The sequence below is a fragment of the Hemitrygon akajei genome, chromosome 19 (genome assembly GCF_048418815.1).
Source record: "Hemitrygon akajei chromosome 19, sHemAka1.3, whole genome shotgun sequence".
Lineage (NCBI taxonomy): Eukaryota > Metazoa > Chordata > Chondrichthyes > Myliobatiformes > Dasyatidae > Hemitrygon > Hemitrygon akajei.
Window position 1 is genome coordinate 39,517,134 of NC_133142.1, and position 21,945 is coordinate 39,539,078.

The 21,945-nt window shown below is 37.6% G+C and overlaps 1 protein-coding gene across 9 annotated transcripts in view; it reads right to left on the reverse strand.

Annotated features, from left to right (window-relative positions):
- LOC140741889 (contactin-4-like) overlaps positions 1-21,945 on the reverse strand; it is a 2,152,419-nt gene that overhangs the window by 875,467 nt on the left and 1,255,007 nt on the right. For all 9 annotated transcript variants that reach the window (XM_073072410.1, XM_073072411.1, XM_073072416.1 and 6 more), the window contains one exon: positions 17,088-17,214. In XM_073072410.1, coding sequence (XP_072928511.1) covers positions 17,088-17,214 — 127 coding nt within the window. The remainder of the gene's footprint in view (positions 1-17,087; positions 17,215-21,945) is intronic.

Consider the following 21,945-nt stretch of genomic DNA (forward strand, 5'->3'; position numbering starts at 1 on the left):
GGGCTGAAGGAGGAATCTGATAGGAGAGGACAGTAGACCATACAATTCAGTACATCATGGAAACCAACCATTTATCTATAAACTCTGTCTGTACTTTTCACTATCACAGTAAAGCCATCAGCATTATCAAAAGCCTCATCCAATTTGGACATTCTCTCTTCTCACTTCTCCCATTTGGCAGAACATACAAAAGCCTGAAAGCACATTGCACCAAACTCAAGGACAGTTTCTATCCTGCAGTTATAAGATTATTGACTGTTCACCCAATATGTTAAGTTGGACTTTTGACCTCACAGTCTACTCTGTTGGAACCTTACATCTAAGTGTCTACCTGCACTGCATGTTCTCTACAGTTATTACACTTTGTCTTGCCATTGTCTTGACTTGTTCTACCTTAATGTCTTGTTCTGCTTTCACTGAATAATGAATTGATCTGCATGAACAATATGCAAGACATGTTTTTCAATGTGATGATAATAAATTAATTCCAATTTTTTACTTCAATAGCATCATGCATATAAGTAGTATTAGAAGAAAGCAAATTTTCCTTGATTTGCTTAGAATTAAGAACAAAGTACATTTTGCCTATGATTTGAATTTCCCAAGATTTGACCGCTGAAATCAGTAATGCATATGTAACACCCTGAGAAAGGTTTTACTGCTAATGTTGCAGGGTATTTCATGTAATGGTATTTCTGTGGAAGCAGTGTTTAGTTTGTCGGAGATAAGGGATGCTCAGAAACGTGGCCCATATAGTCAGAAGAGTGGAGTGAGGAGAAGGAGAAGGGTCCAGAGAAAGCTGGGAGAGCAGTTCTGCGATTGACACCAGAGGTGGGTCTTCGTCTTTGTTCGGTGGGAGATGAAGAGAGAAGATGCTGGAGAGAACCGGTCATAGGATTCGATCCAGTGGAGAAACGTGATTTGATAGAACCGAAGCGTGGAGGTCTGCTCAGGATTGGTAAATACAGCTTTTGGAAGATCTGAGCTCCAAGCATGTTGGACTGTTTAATTATAACGGGCCCTTATTTCTTTCTTTTCTTTACTGACTCTTTGGTGAAGTTATCCTTCATAAATACATTTCTGTATAATTGTATGCACTGTGTGATCTGTTATTTCATGCTGACTGGCTATTGCAGGGCAGTAAATCACACAACATTCACACAAACTGGGGTCTGGGCAGGCAAGACATCTTAACCCCACAGATTTGGCGGGACCAGAGTCTACACACCCTCGATATACGAAGTCGGAGAAATGTGGGTTCTTGCTGCGGAATCCAGTGGCTGTTAGTGAGAGGCTAATGAGCCACATTTCCGGAGATGCTCAGTAAAAGGAGGTTTCACATACAATTCAAAGGTTCTTTTACAGGTGGAATTCATCTCTCAATGCCACAAAAAATAACACTTGTAATACTTCTTCCAAATTTTCTTTGTACCTCATAGACAGTGACTTGTACTGCTGTCACAGATACCATTAATTTTTTAAATTAATCCTTTGGAATATTATAATAGCTAGCAAATTTAAAAACCAGCAGTGAGACTTTTCCTCATTAAATGCTATCGTCTCTGTGGTGAATTTGTTGATATTAAACAAGTGACAATGAAAGAAAGGTAAAACAGGACGGCAAATGTTTTTGTGGATTTGCAGATTGATGAAGTGGGTGATGAAGCTATGAGATGTCTTTCTAGATGGCGGGATTATCTCAAATTTTGGACATACTGCTAAATAATTATGAGTAACTAGTCACTGTGCACCTTGTACATCATAAAAACTCACCAAGGTATGTGTTTGATGGATACTGAATGTTGAAACTAGTGCTCAAGTTGCTGTTTTCTTCTTATGGTATTGAATTTGTGAAGATTCTGTGATATAGTATCCATTCAATCAAGCCCCTGTCTTCAGTTATGAAAAAAATGGAAAGGCTTTCGGAATCGGAAGTCACTTAACATTGCTGTGCAATAGTGGTTTTGACATTTATGCAATAAATCCAGTTAAGATTCTATGCAATGGCAATCTCCAGAATATTTGTGGTCAGAGATCTGATGATTGTGGGACCACTAAATGTCATAGTGTGAATCTCTAGAACTGAATATTGTCATTGCCAGGAATTTTGGGGCCAAGTAATATTGTTCTTGAATGCACTTCCAAGAATCAGGATATGATAGAGCAAAATACAAAATCACGATACAATGGTGTAGAGTGAAATGGAAATTATCACACAAAGTCATCTGGCCTTGAGATAAAGCCAAGATATTAGACACATGGTTGAAAAAGAGCTTTGACAAGTAATCAATCTGACATTGGGAGTTTTTAAAGGAGTGGATTGGGACAATTTGTTTTATGGGAAGGATGTAATAGAGAAATGGAGGTCATTTAAAGGTGAAAGTTTGAGGGTACAGAATCTTTATGTTCCTGTTAGGTTGAAAGGTAAGGTTAAAAGTTTGAGAGAGCCATGGTTTTCAAGGGATATTGGGAACTTGATTCAGAAAAAGAGAGATATCTACAATTAATATAGGCAGGATGGAGTAAATGAGGTGCTTGAGGAATATAAAGAATGTAAGAAGAATCTTAAGAAAGAAATTAGAAAAGCTAAAAGAAGATAGGAGGTTGCTTTGGCAAGTAAGGTGAAAATAAATCCAAAGAGCTCCTACAGTTATATTAATAGCAAAAGGATAATGAGGGATAAAATTGGTCCCTTAGAGAATCAGAGTGGACAACTATGTATGGAGCCAAAAGAGACGGGGGAGATTTTGGACAATTTCTTTTCTTTGGTATTCACTAAGGAGAAGTATATTGAATTGTGTAAGGTAAGGGAAACAAGTAGGGAAGATATGGAAACTATGATGATTAAAGAAGAAGTAGTCCTGGCGCTTTTAAGGAATATAAAAGTGGACAAGTCTCCAGCGTCCTGACAGGACATCCCCTAGGACCTTGAGGGAAGTTAGTGTAGAAATAGCAGGAGCTCTGACAGAAATATTTCAAATGTCATTAGAAATGGAGATGGTGCCGGAGGATTGGTGTATTGGTCATGTGGTTCTATTGTTTAAAAAGGGTTCTAAGAGTAAACCTAGCAATTATAGGCCTGTAAGTCTGACGTCAGCGGTGGGTAAATTAATGGAAAGTATTCTTAGAGATGGTACATATAATTATCTGGATAGACAGGGTCTGATTAGGAACAGTCAACATGGATTTGTGCGTGGAAGGTCATGTTTGACAAATCTTATTGAATTTTTTGAAGAGGTTACTAGGAAAGTTGACGAGGGTAAAGTGGTGGATATTGTCTATATGGACTTCAGTAAGGCCTTTGACAAGGTTCCACATGGAAGGTTAGTTAGGAAGGTTCAATTATTAGGTATTAATATTGAAGTAGTAAAATGGATTCAACAGTGGCTTGATGGGAGATGCCAGGGAGTAGTGGTGGATAACTGCTTGTCAGGTTGGAGTCTGGTGACTGGTGGTGTGCCTCAGGGATCTGTACTGGGTCCAATGTTGTTTGTCATGTACATTAATGATCTGGATGATGGAGTGGTAAATTGGATTAGTAAGTATGCAGATGATCCTAAGATAGGAGGCGTTGTGGATAATGAAGTAGGTTTTCAAAGCTTGCAGAGAGATTTAGGCTAGTTAGAAGAGTGGGCTAAAAGATGGCAGATGGAGTTTAATGCTGATAAGTGTGAGGTGCTACATTTTGGTAGGACTAATCAAAATAGGACATGCATGGTAAATGGTAGGACATTGAGGAATGCAGCAGAACAGAGTGACCTAGGAATAATGGTGCATAGTTCCCTGAAGGTGGAATCTCATGTGGATAGCATGGTGAAGAAAGTTTTTGGTATGCTGGTCTTTATAAATCAGAGCATTGAGTATAGGAGTTGGGATGTAATGTTAAAATTGCACAAGGCATTGGTGAGGCCAAATTTGGAGCATTGTGTACAGTTCTGGTCACCAAATTATAGGAAAGATGTCAACAAATTAGAGTACAGAGAATATTTACTAAAATGTTACCTGGGTTTCAGCACCTAAGTTACAGAGAGAGGTTGAACAAGTTAGGTCTTTATTCTTTGGAGCGTAGAAGGTTGAGGGGGGACTTGATAGAGGTATTTAAAATTATGAGGGGGATAGATAAAGTTGACGTGGATAGGTTTTTTCCATTGAGAGTAGGGGAGATTCAAACAAGAGGACATGAATTGAGAGTTAGGGGGCAAGAGTTAGGGGGCAAAAGTTTAGGGGTAACATGAGGGGGAATTTCTTTACTCAGAGAGTGGTAGCTGTGTGGAACGAGCTTCCAGTAGAAATGGTAGAGGCAGGTTCGATATTATCATTTAAAGTAAAATTGGATAGGTATATGGACAGGAAAGGAATGGAGGGTTATGGGCTGAGTGCAGGTCAGTGGGACTAGGTGAAAGTAGGTGTTCGGCACAGACTAGAAGGGCCTGTTTCCATGCTGTAATTGTTGTATGGTTATATGGGTATTTCAATCAGGTCCACTGCCTGAGTTAAAAAGGCAGTAGTGGGTCACTCCATTGAAAAACAGCTTTGGCCAGCAGCAATCGGCATTTGGGATCGATTAGCAAGAGCAAATTAACGGAAGGCAGGGGCAAGCACAGTAGCTATAGTCTGAGTGGACAGAGTCAGAGTAGTGATCTTGAGGCTTCAGCGAAGAGAGGCTTCAGTCAGAAAAAGCAAAAGAAAAGCAAAGCTCTAGGTTAAGTATATTTTTCCTTCCCTTCTTTATAGCTGCTTAGCTAAGACAGTAGAGAGACCAGGCGAGATAGTGAAATGCTCCTTTTGCGTGATGTGGTAAGGGAGGGAGACCTACAGTATCCTGAACACCAGAACTGTGAGAAGTGCATCCAGCTGCAGCTTCTAACAAACCACATTAAGGAGTTGGAACTGGAAGTGGATGAACTCCGGATCATTCAGGTGGCTGAAGGTAGGACATAGAAAGGTAGTTACACCCAACGTGCACAACACAGGAAACTGGGTGACAGGGGAAGAGGTTAAGGAGCAAGTGGAGAGTACCTCAGTGGGCATTTCCGTCAACAACACATATGTCACTGAATACTGGTGGAGTGGGGTAGGGTTGACCTATCAGAGGGAAGTCACAGTATCAGATCTCCGTGACTCTAAAGGGAGGGAGTGAGAAGAGGCATGCTCTGGTGATAGGGAGCTTGTTAGTTAAGGGAATGGACAGGAGGCCCTGTGGACAAGAATGAGATTCCCGGATGATATCTTGCCTCCCAGGTGCCAGGGTCCAGGATATCTTAGATTGTGTCTTCAGCATTCGTAAGTGGGAGGGTGAACAGCTGGAAGTCGTGTTCCATGGAGGTACCAATGAAATAAGTTGGATGAATGATGAAATTCTACATAGCGAGTTAGGTGCTAAGTCAAAGGGCAGGTCCTCCAGGGTTGTGATCTCAGGATTGCTACCCGTGCCACATGCTAATGAGGCTGAAACTAGGAAGATTATACAGTTTAATATTTGGCTAAGGAGCAGGAGGGAGGGCATACGATTTTTGGATCATTGGACTCCCTTCCAGGGAAGGTGGGACCTGTACCGAAGGGGCAGTTTGCACCTGAACTGGAAGTGGTCTAATATCCTAGTGGGAATTTTGTTAAGGCTGCATGGTGGGGTTTAAACTAGAGTTGCAGGGGGATGGGAACCACAGTGCCAGAACAGTTACTGGAGAGGTTGTGGAGGTAGATGTTGGTAAGACCTCAGACAAAGTTAGGAATAAAAAACTTGTGCATGATACGACTAGTGTTCTGAGCTACATATATTTTAATGTTAGAAGTATCGTAGGAAAGGCAGATAATAAGGCTGAAGATGAGGTACAAAAAGCGGCAATGTGTAGTGAGGAGCGGCTGCTGATAGCGCAAAATTGCAGTCAATAAGATGAGTTGCAATGTAAAAGATGGACAAAATCGAAAAGGGTAAATACAAAACCGAAGGTGTTATATTTGAATGTGCGCTGTGTATTGGGTAAGGTAGAAGAGCTTGTAGCACAGTTGCAGATTGGCAGGTATGATGTTGTCATCATCACTGAGTCATGGGTGGAAAGAAGATTATAGCTGGGAACTATATGTCCAAAAATACACATTGCGTCGTAAGGACAGGCAGGAAGGCAGAGAGGCTGGCATTGCTCTGTTGGTAAAAAATGAAATCAAATCATTAGAAAAGTAACACAGAGTCAGTAGGTATCAAATCATTGTGGATTGAGCTAAGGAACTGCAAGGGTAAAAAGCACCTGATGAGAGCTGTATACAGAACCCCAAACAGTAATAATCATGCGGTCTACAAATTACAAAGGGAGTTAGAAAATGAATGCTAAAAGGACAATTTTACAATAGTCATGGGGGATTTCAATATACAGGTAGATTGGAAACATCATGTTGGTGCTAGATACCAGGAGGGGGAATTTCTAGAGTACCTAGTCTAAATGGACCCATAGGAGCAAGTGATAATAATATGATTGAATTCACCCTGAAATTTGAGAAAGAGGAGTTAAAGTCCAATGTATCAGTATTATAGTGGAGTACAGGGAATTAAGGAGACATGAGAGAGGGGTTGGCCAGAACTGATTGGAAAGAACACTGGCAGGGATGACAGAAGAGAAGCAATGGCTGGAATTTCGGGAAGCAATTCAAAAGGCACAGGATATATACATCTCAAAGAGGAAGAAGTATTCTAAAGGAAAGATGACACAACTGTGACTAACAAGAGAAGTCAAAGCCAACATAAAAGCCAGAGAGGGCATATAATAGAGCAAAAAGAAGTGGAAAGTCAGAGGATGATGAAGGTTTTAAAAACCAACAGAAGGCAACTAAAAAGGTCATTAAGGAATTTAAGATGGAATAGGAAACTAAGCTAGCCAATAATATTAAAGAGGATACCGAAATTTCTTCAGATATATGAAGTGCAAAAGAGAGGTGAGATTGGATAACGGTCCACTGGAAAATGATGTTGAAGATGTAGTAACAGGGGTGGGGGAGAAACAAGGAAATTGCAAAAGAACTGAACCTATATTGTGCATCTGTCTTCACTGTGGAAGACACTAGCAGAATTATGGAAGGTCCAGGTGTCAGCAGCCATGAAGTGGGTGAAATTACCATGACTAAAGAAAAGGTTCTTGGGAAACTGAAAGGTCTGAATGGAGGTAAGTCACCTGGTCCAGATGGTGTACACCCCAGGGTTCTGAAAGAGGTGGCTGAAAAGATTGTGGAGATATTAGTAATGATCTTTCAAGAATCACTAGATCTGGAATGGTTTTAGAAGACTGGAAAATTGCAAATGTCGCTCTATTTCTCAAGAAGGGAAAGAGGCAGAAGAAAGGAAACTAGAGGCCAATTAGTCTGACTTCAGTGGTTGGGAAGATGCTGGAATCGATCATTAAGGATGAATTATCAGGGTACTTAGAGGCACATTATAAAATAGGCCATAGAAAGCATGGTTTCCTCAAGGGAAAATCTTGCATGACCAATCTGTTGGAATTCTTTAAAGAAATAACAAGCAGTATAGACAAAGGAGAATTAGTTGACGTTGTGTACTTGGAATTTCCGAAGGCCTTTGACAAGGTGCCACACATTAGGCTGCTTAGAAAGCTAGGAGCCCGTGGAATTACAAGAAATATTCCAGCACGGATAAAGCAGTGGCTAACTGACAGCAGGCAAAGAGTGGGAATATAGGGAGCCTTTTCTGAATGGCTGTCACTGACTAGTGGGTCTGTGTTGGGTTTTTTTAAATGTTATATGCCAATGGTTTGAATGATGGAATTGATGGTTTTGTTGCAAAGTTTGCAGAAGATATGAAGATACACGGAGGGGCAGGTAGTTTTGAGGAAGTATTGAGGCTACAGAAGGACTTAGACAGATCAGGAGAAAAGGAAAAGAAATGGCAGATGTAATACAGTGTTGGGAAGTGTATGATCACACACTTCAGCAGAAAAAAAAGAAAGATTTGCCTATTTTCTAAATAGCAAGAAAATACAAAAAACTTAGGCATAAGGGACTTGGGAGTCATTGTGCAGGATTCCCTAAAAGTTAATTTGCAGGTTGAGTCTGTGTTGAGGCAGTCAAATACATTGTTAGCATTCACTTCAAGAGGACTAGAATATAAAAGCAATTATGTAATATTGAGACTTTATAAAGCACTGGTGAGGCTTCACCTGGAGTATTGTGAGCAATTTTTTGAACCTTATATTAGAAAGGATGAGCTGAAACTAGAGAGAGTTCAAAGGAGGTTCATGAAAATGATTCCAGGTTTGAATGTCTTGGTACATGAAAAACATTTGATAGCTCTGGGACTGTATTTACAGGAATTCAGAAGAGTGAGGGGTGACCCTATTGAAACTTATCAAATCGTGAAAGGTCTTGATAGCCTGGTTATGGAGAGGATGTTTCCTGTAGTGGGAAAGTCTAAAACCAGAGGAAACAGCTGCAGAAAAGAGGGGTATCCTTCTAGAATGGAAATGAGGAGGAATTTCTTTAGGCAGAGATTGGTGAATCTCTGGAATTCTTTACTGTAGGCAAGTCTTTATGCATATTTAAGGCAGAGATTTATAGATTCCATGATTGATCAGGGCATGAACGGATATGGGGAGAAGGCAAGAGATAAGGGCTGAGAGGAAAATTGGATCAGCTAGGATGAAACAGCAGAGCAAACTCGATGGACCAAATGGCCTAATTTTGTTCCTACATCTGATGATCATGGTCTCATCAAAAGAGAGGAAAATGAGAGCTATTTTTAAAATTTTTATCACAAACAACATTACTAAAATGGTATGTTCCTTTATGGATTTCTCCATCCAGAGAAAACACTTAAATGGCCTGGATAAAGTCACAATGTTAGCTTGTAACTCAAATTCATTATTTATTCCTCTGTGTCCCCTGTTGAGCACGTTATCCTAACCTCGAGTTCTTTCCTTTGATTCTACTTCTTCTCATTTAGTAGCAGCCACACAAAGACTGTTCCTCTGACTTGTACTATTACATGTGGAGTCCTCTAAGGAATATTTGGTGTCCCCCACCTCTTCCTCATTTATATTCCACCCTAAACAACATCAACATCATTCAATACCACTTCTGCTTCCACTCTGTGTATCACAACAATTATTATTGGGCTGAGGCAATTCTATCGAGTTAATCATTGTTAAACTGAAGCCGTCACCTCTGTTTCCTACCACTAATTTCCAAGGCATGATCATCAAATCTGTTCTGATCTCAACAACCATCTTAGCATGACTCACATTATTCATAAATTTACTATTATATTGCATTCAGATCTTAGTTTCTTATCCATAATATTCTCCATTATGATGGCTATCTGCTTTAACTGATCTCTTGTTGAAATATGCATCCAGCCAAACTGAGAGCATGGAAGCAGGAAAAGAGTGACAGGATTTGGACTGCTTTTTTTCTCACAACCACCATTCCAGATCACTTAAAATAGGGCTTGCACATGATAAACCATGAGTTGAAACTGGGCAAGAGACAAGAATGACATAGGTTGCATGAGTTTTACCCTACAAGGTTTTGATGACGAGGCAGACTGGAGAATAATGATGGGTATGCACAAAGAAATGCTTGCTGAATTGAAAATCCTGCTAGTAGGCCTGCTTGCAGTGTCATTGAGCAGAAAGGAATAGAGCACTAACTTAGCAAAGTGCTGGAGCGGTGCTTGGAGCCTCGCTATTCTTGTGCACAAGTGAAGCCGAATGAATTTATACATTTATCCATCCAAAAATTATGCAGCTTCGGATGGTGGACATCACAACCTCCTTTGCAGAATGAGCAGCCAACAGCAAAGTATTTTTTAGCACTTCAGTTGAAGTGATATAATTTAACTGCGTATTATACTTTCCACAATTGAAAAACAGTTATAGGAATAAGGAACAGTTAACTATCAATTACATATCACAATTTAATGAAATCACAGTTAATCTAATGCAATTTCTCTACCCTTGTCCCATGTCTTTAATACCCTGAGTTAAAAAGAAATCTGTCAACCTCATCTTACAGACTGGCAATTCGCTTGCATCAATTTATTATCGTTACTTTCTAGTCTGACTTAAAAATTGGCCTTCAATTATCTCAGGGGAATAGCAATGTGCCAAGAGAAATAAGATCACACCGTCTTCTCCCTGTAATGCTATTCTATCCAATAAACTTTGCTTGATTGTTTTCTTAGCAAAATAATAGTTCATTTAGGCTGAAATTTCATGGATATATCATTAATAGTTTATTTCTATGATGGGTGTTTGTAGTGTGATCATTTCAACCTATGGTGCCCACTTAACATCCCAGCCATGCTCTCAGATTCCCTGAGTTAGCTTGCCCAATTAGTGCCAATTCATGCTAAATTAAAGCTATGTGCTCCACAATTTGCTTTAAATTAACTCAGAAGCATTCCTAAAAGAACTTGCCTGCATAACTCATTATTAAATTCACTGAACTGATTTTGAAACCCATATAGCCTTATGCCCTTTGGAAAACATGCATGTCATGTTGTTGTTCTTTTTAATCAAGAAGTAGGATGATTGTTTTAATTACAGCAGCTCATAAACCCTAAATGTATTAATAGAATGCATGAAAGGGTATTGCATCTTGAATATCAATTATTTAGTTAATATTATTAAATATCACTGATAATATCCTTTCAAATACCTGAAAAATAATTTTATATTCTTAACTATGTCACTAAACCCCACTTAAGTACCTTCTGAATGAAGATTTTATATTAATAATATTAATCATCTGGCTGGTTCAATATATTATATCACTAATATCTATGATTCTACATCTTGGAAAACTTAAAAGCAAAATACTCCTGTGCATCTGGTAATCACAAGTTTGCCCATTGTTTACATTGACTGCAACAATCCAAGATCTTCAATACTTTAAAGGAAATAACATTCATGTTGGGGTCATTGAAAGCAAAGCCTATCACCATGAGTGTTAAAACTAGCTTTACACAATGAAACATAGGTTTTAAAATGTAGATAAGAATTAGCCTCAGTGACTTCCTGATAATTCTTTTCCAACCTTGTAAAAATGTCGCGCATCAAAGCTGGATTGCTCAACATGGTTATATTCAGAGCCACACACTTTAAAACCGATGATTTCTATCCAGTTGTTTTCTTACTTTTTAGTGTATGTATTAATTTATTATTAAATAGGGCATTTAGAGTTTTAGAATTATACTGCATAGCTGCGAAACAGGTCCTTCAGGTCTATGATAGTCATCAAGAACCTGAACATTCTAATCTTTTCATAGAATGAGAAGTCATCATGAAATTCCACTCACAGGCAAGAGAAAATCTGTAGATGCTGGAAATCCAAGCAACACAAACAAAATGCTGGAGGAACTCAGCAGGCCAGACAGCATCTATTGGGTTCTGGGTCGAGAGCCCATGTTCATCTTTTTTTCTCACCTCCTGATAAAGGGTCTCGGCCTGAAACATCGACTATACTCTTTTCCATAGATGCTGCCTGGCCTGCTAAGATGCTCCAGAATTTTGTGTGTGTTGCATAAAATTCCACTATGAAGTTATAAAGTAATAAAGCAGCATGTTATTAGTTTATGTGTCCTTGTGCCTTGAAAAAGTTTGAGAAAAATTACGGATGTGTTTGTTTAAAAGTAACCTTATGCTCATAAATATCAGTTTTAAAAGCCATCCGTGACACACCTGAAAATTATTAACCCCCCTTTAAAGAAAATAAACCAAAATTGATCACTTATTCTCAAGTGTATTTAACATTGATGAACTTAAGAATAAAACTAAGCACTGTAACTGAACCTAAGATTCACTGGCCAATATTGTAGACCTAACTGCTGTATTGGTCTAAAAATCTGCAATACCCCAGAGTCCAAGGAATCAACGATTGTATGGCCCCAGGTGTAATGCCCATACTCCAGCAAGTATGGGAAAAACCTGGATGAGAAAGGTAGGATAGTTAAAGTAGAAAGCAAAACATCCCCACATCTGTCCTAACCATGTTTGCCTGGTAATAGTTTTAAATTGCAGGAGGATAAGTCCATGGGATTTTCTTTGAATGTAAAGATTGTCCCCAATTTTTGCTGTCATATGGATTATTTTAATAAAAGGGGCCAGGTCAGAAAAGATAAAATCAGTGGAATTACTGATGCAGAAATAGAGACAGGTGAATTGGTGGGAATTGTGTAGATTCTTTACAATGCTGAGATAAGAAAATAGGAGCAGATCAACAATGGCAAATAGGAGAATGAACCAAGGGTCAAAGAAGAAGGACATGATGTTTGAGAATGAACTTTTGTAAGAGCTTAATTGCTTTCTTGTATGGAAAGAGTTGGAGCTAAAACTTGTACAGAATCAATTAATTACAGTCTGGCCAGTTTTGTTCTCTTATAATTCATTGAAATTGCAAATGGTTCGATGTTATGCATTCTTTACAGCTGTATTTTCTTCATATTACTTTATAAAAGTGATGTCTCATTTCTGAGAATTATCAAATATTTTAATTTTAGCACAGCTCATGATGAAGAGTTCAGTTATTTCAGGAGAGACTGTTTTATTTTTCACTGAGATCATCTTCAGTTGATTTATGACAAAGCCACCAAGCTTCATTGAGACAAGAAGCCCCTGGTTACCAAATAGTAATTTATTAGTAGTCAATATTTTATGCAGTAACATAACTGCTACTCAGAAAAAGACAAGAAGAATTCATCCAGAATTGTAGAATGCACTGTGCATTTTTAACTGTATCACAAGGAAGTCTTGGTTGGTTGTTATAATACACTTCCTCAGCAATAGCTTAATGTTTATTGTAATGCCCAAAACATTCAGAACATCAGAACATTTATTTTCATCAATGCTGCAAGAAACTCTAAAAGAATAAATTGAAGTTTGTCTCAGAATATTCAGCAGTTGGTATTTCTATTCTGTACATGCTCTGAGAAAGGGTGTTTGAGGTAAACAGACGAAAAGATTTTTTGGACGATTGAGAGAAATTTGGATCCCACATTATGGGGAACTGGCAAGACGCTAAGCAAACTGTTAGCATTATGGTAATGAGCCTTCCTAAGCACCTTCCTGTGATCTTGATTCAATAAGACCAGAAAGAATAAGTTATGGTCCAAGTAAGCTCACACGATATGGCAGAACTGAGAAGGAAGAAACACAGAATGGAAATCCAGCATGGCTGAGGTATTAGCAATAAGTAGAATTATATAAGCCTACAGGCTTTATCAAATTGCTCCAAATTCAGTCGTATCATGGCTTATTTTCTATGTCAGCACCATTCCCATGCCACATGATGCCTTTACGATTGAGAAATCTAATCACTTCTATTTCAAATGAACTCCATGACTGAACGCTCATAGTTGTTCAGGGTAGAGAACTCAAAAATTCACCATACACTCAATGAAAAACAAATTCCCTCACTTTAGTCAAAACAGCCTATCCCTTTTGCCTGATATTAATCTCCTTAGCCAATGAATCCATTCTCCCTGCAGGTTCCCAATCAAACTCTGTAAGAATTTGTAAACTTCAATGAGGTCGCTTCTCATTCTTTTAAACCTGAGAAAACACAAGCCTGATCTATTCTGACTCTTCTTGTCTGGCAAACCCAAAATCCCTGGTATCAGGCTGGTAAATCTTCTTTGCATACTCTCTATGGCAAAGTTTTCTTGGGTAAGGAGACCAAAACCGTGCTCAATATTTCAGGTGAGGTCTGATCAAGATCATAGGGGCTGGACACCTCCTGTGCTCAAATCCTCTCATTATGAAGGCCAGCATATTTTTTGACTTCCCAACAGATTGCAGCACTTGATTATTAGCTTGCTGTAATGTTTGTACAAGGAAACATAAGTCCCTTTGCACATCAACACAGTTTTCCTATTAAATGTACCAGACTCTAACAGCAAAATTATCACTCAGTTGGCATATCTATATCCCCACAAAGCCTCTTTAATATCTTCTTCCCTACTCACAATAGAGATACTTTTGTACTATCAGCAAACTTTGAACTATTTGGTCTCCTCAGCCAACTTATTCAATTAGATCATGATTCTCTGAGGCCTAAGCACTGAATTCTAAATCCATGGTGAATGAAGATACAATTCGGACTAACAAAGAGCTGCAGCAGAACTATGCCTTCAGAATTTTTAATGAATGCCCCAAACACCATTACTTTGGATCTGCCCCATCAAATGACTTGGACACCATTAGAGATTGGCAAGCTCTTTAAACCCTTAATTTAAGATTCAGTTTATGAGCATTCAGAGATGTTTTAGATGATGAATTGTTTTAAAGCATGTTTGATTATTCAAGAATAAATATTTATTTGAAATGAAGAATTGTGATGATTAAGCTAACATGGAGATTTGCTCTGTATGTACTGTATATTGAGAGGATTATTAGTGAGGAAGATTATTAACAAAAGTTTAGTTCAATGGTAGATGAGTAATTGTTGCAAAGTCTAAGGCAACCATATGAATAAGAAACAGAGGGTTGAAGTTGTTGATTTTCAGGTTGAAGGAAGATAGGAAGTGACATATTTCATGAGCTGTTATTGCATCCTCTTACACTTTCTCTTTACATCTTCAGATGGAGGAGAAGCTGAAGGCAGAATAATCAGAAATAATTCAAGGGAACAATCACCTCCTTTTAAATGAAGGTCTGCTTAAAATAATTCTCACTGAAATTTTTAGTATCTTAGTGAGCAAAGTAGTAAATTTGATCAGAGAATCAACCTCTTTACAGTCCGGCAATGCATCCTGAACAAGTACATCCCATTATGAATGAAAATATAAAGAGTTACGATGCAAAAAATTAAGTTAGATTTCAATATACCGGTAGATGCCAAATTAGGCAATTAAAAAGGGAACATGATGAACAATTTTGAAGCAAAAGAAATCAGGATTCTGTTAATGTGAATGATTACAAGAGCTGAGAATGCACTTTTGAAAAATAAATATTAAACATATTTAATATGTTTAATATGATTTAATGAATTAGTTTTTGGATTTGAAGAACACAACAGTGAAGTGTACAAGGTTGGTATAATTATGACATTTAATAGACATTTAGACAGGTACATGGATTGGAAATGTTTCAATGGATTATGAGCCAACACAAGTAAATGGTACAAGCTGAGTGAGGCATTTTGGCTGGCATGGACACATTGAAGGGACCGAGGGACTTTTTTGGTGATTCATTCCCTTTTGTGAAATGTACAAAACAGAGTGACGGTAGGGAAGAGAAAATTTACCTGCAAAGGAAATATATTAAGTCCACTGCCACTAAAACAAGGATGATTTAGGTAGTTAGCATAAAGTAACTACAAAAATATATATATATATATAAATATTCAGCTTGTATCTTTGGAGAGAAATAAAGCATTGTTTCAGGCTGGTAACCTTTTGTTATTAAAGGGGAAAATTAGAAATAAACCAAGTTTGAAGATGCAAGGAACAGGGAAAACATTTGTTATAGTACTGAAAGCAGGAGCAATTAAATCTGAAAAGGACAGACAAATTTAGTGGAACATAGTAACAATGGTAATCATAAGTGACAAAAATGTCAGAATGTGGCTAGTGAAACTGGAAGTAGCAGAGATCTTAGAGATTTTGCAGTACTGCTAAGCTTTTGTTAGAAAAGTGTGAATCAAAAAATAATTATAAAGAACCTGAGGAGTTTAGGCATAATTTCTTCATGTAAAATGCAATGATATTAAAAAATAGCAACTTCCAAATAAAAAGTTGAAAGATAAATGATGCAGAAAATGTACATGCCTGGTTATTGAGTTAGTTGTCTAGTGCTCAAATACGGCAGAGTTGAATACTCATTTCTGCCCAGACAGGTTAACTCAAATGGTAGCTCATTATTTCGAACAACAGCTGGCATTCATACAGTGTCTTTATCATCATAAAATGTCACTTGTTACTCCATAGCAGTACTATGAGATAGAATTAGAAAAACTGCATCAAGAAATACTAGGGCATATAACAAACATTTAGTCAGGCGAGCTGGTTCTAGCTTACAAAGGAAAGTGTGGTCATGGGGTTCTGGAGATGAAGTTCTCAAGCAGGCGAGGGCACAAGAATCAGTATCAAAGACTAGAGATCAAGGGCTCACCAAGTGCAAAAGCTGGAGAAGTACAGGGATGATGAAAGACTGATTGAAATGTTCAACGTAGGAACAAATGACACAATCAAGAAGTTTGAACACAAAGAATAAGAATTTTAAATTCAATGCATTGCTAAATGTTATACCAGTGTAGGTCAGCAAACATTGGGTTGAAGGATGAACAAACCTTTCATACTCATACAGATATGCAGTTACATGAAATAAAATTACATGATGTTAAAAGGTTTTCAGAAAGATTGATTTTAATGATACAGACAGATGGATTTCCTATGTTTATCAAGAGAAGATTATACAATAAAACAATGTTTCTGATCATTTCTGGTGCTCAGATTGACATACTATTTTTGAAATAACATTCCAAAAAGGTTTAGTTGAAAATGAACCTCCATATCATACTATACTTTCCCTGTGTACATTTAAAAATTACCATTTAATACCTTCACATCATTTTGATAACAACACATTACCACAGGTCAGTTGCAAACACTTATGCCAAAACAACTATTAAATTGCCTGATTTTTGTGAGACAGATAAATGATTTTTTCCAGTGGGATCTATCAATATCTACTTGCATTTCAATGATACAAATGGTAATATTGCAATTTGCATGGCTGTTGTAGTGGTCCCCTCTGTAATTCCAGTTTCAAATATAATATGTCACAACAAGTGAAAGAGGAAATACAATTAAGGTAAGATGCATATTGTGCAATGGCAGGTTAGTAAATAAAAAACCTATTCAATCCATTTTAATTAAAAAAGTTAAATTAAATACAAATATTGACTCTCTTCTTAGTCCTTACGGAAGGACTACTTAGTGATTGCCCTGTTTAATTTAACTCTTTCAGAGGCAAGCTTGTATTCCAATCGAGTTCTTTAACTCCCTTTACAATATTTCAAAGAATGATTAAAAGATGACTTTCAGCTTTACTTTTATTAAGATACCGATAAAGATGATGCCAGCAAACCTGTAATATGGTGTTGGATTCCCTTTTGCTTCACAGTTTAAAGTGGCCTTCCTTTCTTCAGAGTCCACAGGAAACACAATGTCATGCGGCTCATGGATAAAAACTGGCCCATGTGGCTTGCCATTCTCTGTGTCAATAAAAAGAAAGACTGGATTAGTATAATAGTGCCATCAGTTATGGGAACTAACAGACTCTAAAGTAATGAAAAACCACAAGCAAAAATCACACTTCATTTCCATTTATAGAATGAGAGCACGTACTGCATGAGAAAGATTATCAATATGTCATTTTTGTACTTCTGAACTCATGCTGTTTTTATTTCTTATCTTGAATTGAGGGAAAATAATGTCCGAAATCGGAATTTTAAGTAATACGTTAATTCTGTATTAAACTTTTCTAAACCAGTACTTAACAATAAAAAAAAACATAGGAAATGGATCATGTGTAGGTCATTTCTGCTCCACCATTCATCAAGATGATGTTTTAATTTGTATAATTTTCCTGCACACTCCCCACATCCCTCTTGGCTTTATTACCCTTGCATCTGTCTTCGTTTCGAATTATCTGAATCTTTGAGGTGGGGAATTCCAAAGATATGCACCTTCTGAGTGAAAACATTTTCCCTCATTTCAATATGACATGGCCTTTCCTTTCACTTTATGCCTTGTTCCAGATAACCATTTAGAGAAATGTCCACCCACCTCAGCTTACGAAGCCCTGTGAAAGTGCAAGTTTTCTTGAGATCTGTCCTCATTCTTCTAAATTTTAGAGAATACAGTTCTAGTCTTCTTGCAACATCCATTTATTTTTATATATAGTTATTGCAACTTATAACCATTTTTTCTATGTACTGCTGCTGCAAAACAACACATTTCACAACATGTGTCCGTGAAAGTAAACCTGGTTCTGTCTCTGATTGAGCTCTCCTCATAGTGCAAGTTTGTTGAATTAAGTTTGTCTTCTGCACAAGGACTATCATATCTACATCTAGGTAAATAAAAAGCAATTGAAACTTCCTAATTCAGGTTTCTCCAGGGCCACATACAATTTCAGTGAGATATCTGTACTCAGCTTCTCCTTTAATTAAGGCCGACATACCACTTGCTTTCTGAATGACTTACTACCGGCATATTGGCTTTCAGGAACTTGCCTATAAGGATAACCAGGTGTTTTTGAACATGGACGCCTTCTAGTCTCTTACCACTTATACAATACTTTGCTTTTCTGTTTTGTCCCTATGTGTAAAATTAGATTTTTTTCGACCTCATATGGCATCTCATATGGCTTAGCTGACATTGTCCAAAATCCTCCCTACTCAGAATCTTCCTCATCAGAAAATTTAGGATAATGACATTTGGTTCCCTCAGCCATATTATTGATATAGATTGTGAAAAGCTGAGACACATGTACCTGTTCACTATTCATCCCAACCTATCAAACTGAGCAAGGGCTGTGTATTCCTATTCTTTGCCTTCTGTATGAAAATCACTTCTCAGTCTATACCAGTATGTTTCATCCAACAAGACCTTGTTGTACAAACTCTCTGGGACTTTACTGAAAGCCTTCTAAAAATCTAATATGCCATATCCTCTTATCTGCGCAAATTATCAAAGAGCTTTAACAGACTCGTCAAACATGACTTTCCTTCCATACCTTTATGCTGGCTTTGCTAACCTTTCCATTCTTTTCAGGTGCTGCAATATTACATTCTTCATTATAAATTCTGCTGTCTTCCCTAGGGTCTTTTAAGAGACTCCTGGATAGGTACATGTAGCTTAAGAAAACAGAGGTCTATGTGTAACTCTAGGTAATTTCTAAAGTAAGTAGATGTTTGGCACAGCATTTTGGGCTGAAGGGCCCGTATTGTGCTGTAGGTTTTCTATGTTTCTATACTGGACCACTGGGCAACATGGTAGTGTAGTGGTTAACAGGATGCTATTACAGCTTGGGGTGCTGGATCTTGAAGTTCAATTCCTGTGTGAGAAGTCTTTGTATGTCCTCCCGGTGGAATGCGTAGGCTTTCTCTGGTTGCACTGGTTTCCTCCCACAGTCCAAAGATGTGCCCAGTAGCTCAATTGGTAATTGTGAATTGCCCATGATTAAGTTATGGTTAAATGGGAAGGGCCTACTCCACATTGCATCTCCAAATAAAAATAAATACACAATAGGCTCAGAGAACACTGCTGTCTTGATTTCTCTGTCTATTTTCTATAATGGAAACAATTCTAGAATATATAGGATTTTAGATGATGATAACCAGAGCTTTCCCTGTGATAAAACCACTTTTTTCAAAACACATAAGCAATTTATTACCAAAACACTATAAATGCTAACATTACCCACAACAATTTGAGTGAGATTTATAAGTATAGCACTCTGCAATTAAGAAGTACATAATAAAGTCAATATAAAAATTTAAAATACCTGAATGCTTTTGAATTACTGACTATTGTCCAATTAACAGAGACAGTTCAACTAAACCACTCCAATCATTTCTAAAATGCTACCTCTGCACAAACATGGATTAAATCATTCACAGCTGTACTAGCTGGTGTTTAATCAAACAGTAGTTATAAAGCAAGTCTACTTCTGATAATAATTAGTCCTCCCAAGTGTTATGAACTCTGTCAGCCTCAAAAAAAAACTTCAATTCAATTTGAAAAAAATGTTATTAATGTTGTAGATGCTTTTTGTGATATTACCTGACGTTTGTTTCTTAAAGCTTACATTTCAAATCCAGTTTTGATTTTTTTCTCACACATATTGTAGCATCTTTATAATTCATGTTCTTAGATTTAATTTTCATTTGCACAGTCTGCCTTTTTTTTGCACATTGGTTGATGGTAAGTCTTTGTTCATGTACAGTTCTTCATAAATCTTATTGTATTTATTTTTTCTTGTAAATGCCAACAAAAAAATGAATCTCAAAGTAGCATATGGTAACATATACTTTGATAATAAACTTACTTTAAACTTTGATTATAGAGAATTTTAAAACCCCAGTAAATACTGTCATCCACATACAAAACGTGATGTTAAAAAAATACTTGCAATTGATGACCATTTTAATTCCAATCCCCATTCCCATTCCAACATGTCAGTCAATGGTCTCCTCTTCTGTACCAATGAGGCTACTGTGAGGTTGGAGGAACAATACCTTGTATTCTGTCCAGTTAGTCTCCAATGTGATGGCATGAACATTGATTTCTTAAACTTCCTGTAACTTTCCCCTCTTCCTTCTGTCCTTCTTGAATTCCCTACACTTAACTTTTACATCTTTTCTTCACCTGGCTATTACCACTCCCCCCCCCCACCCCAGTACCCCTCCTCTTTCCCTTTCTTTCATGCTCCACTTTCCTCTCCCATCAGATTCCTTCTTCTCCATTCCTTTACCTTTCCATCCTATCACCTCCCAGCTTCTTACTTCTTCCCCCTCACCATCCTGGCTTCAGCTATCACCTTTTAACTTGTACTCCTTATTCTGGCATCTTTCCCCTTCCCAATGAACGATCTCAGCCCGAAACATCAGCTGCTTATTCACTTGCATAAATGCCACCTGATCTACTGACTTCCTCCTGTCATGGTCCCTTCTGGCAATCGCCCACCGGGCTACTTTCCCCAAAAATTGGGCCTCAATCATCTCATTTAGTTTCCAATCATTCTCAGGTTCCACTAACTACAAACACCTGCTATCCATCAGCAAATGCAGTATAAATACCCTGTGATCACAACAAAGAACTGCCAGTTTGTTGGTTGACTTGTGTATGAGTAACCTTGTTCCATGGTTCTTAGGACTATCAGTTCTAGTCTAGCATCGTTCCTGAATTCTCTACTAAAACCAAGACTCTGGGTAAAGACTCCCTTGGCATCAATTCCACACTCACTACAACTGTAACGCCTCCCAACTTGGCCTCCGCGCCTGTGTTCAGCACTTGAGTTTGTTCCACCGCCATGTCCTTGCAACACGTCCAGCATTTTGTGTGTGCTGCTCTTGCAATAGCCAGGTTGCATTTGACATTTTGTCCTTATATTTGAAATAATGAACATTGAGGCAATCAATTTGTATAGTTGAAGAGGTATTTTGAACAAATCATAATCTCTACTTGTGTTCCTTTCTATGACAAGGTTCAAAGTATGGTATCCTTAGGACAAAACAATATTATCTTTTGCTAAATTTATCCACAAGAACAACTATACATTATGTTGAAATAATGTTAAAATCATCAATAAAGTTCATGTAACCTGTTTCTCTAACCAGATTATTTGACAGTTTTACCTCAGCTATATACTTGATAATTTCCTTGCTGTGATTTGTGCTAAAGCTTAGTGGGAACCTTCCCTTCATTTCAGCAACTAATATTCATTCATTGAAAAATATGGAATAGAATTCACTCTAGTTTTGGAAAAAACAGCATTTGCACATGCAGTTTTATCTTTTTGCATTGAGCTGCTGTAGAATTAGAAAACCAATATTAAAAGTGGAAGGAAATATGCATTTGCAAGCAAATGACTTTAAGAACAAGAAATACTTTTGATTAGTAATTGAAGGTTATTATGACCTTAAATTATTTGGTCGATGAAAATGGTCAAGCCAAATCTGTGCCATGTTTGATTTATATGGGGATATCAGCAGAAATTCTTCTTAACATTTATTTACTTGAAAGAAATAGAAGTTTCTATCATTACGGCGTGGAAAGTGCAATGTGTAATACAAAACATTCAGATGGCAGTGTTTTACTAGAAATTCAACTGAAGTTTGTATGTATTGCTTTACATGAAATTGAGATACAAACTCAGTAAAGCTATCAAGGATGCCAAGAGACAATATCAGTCAAAACCAGCCATCAGTTATGGCAGA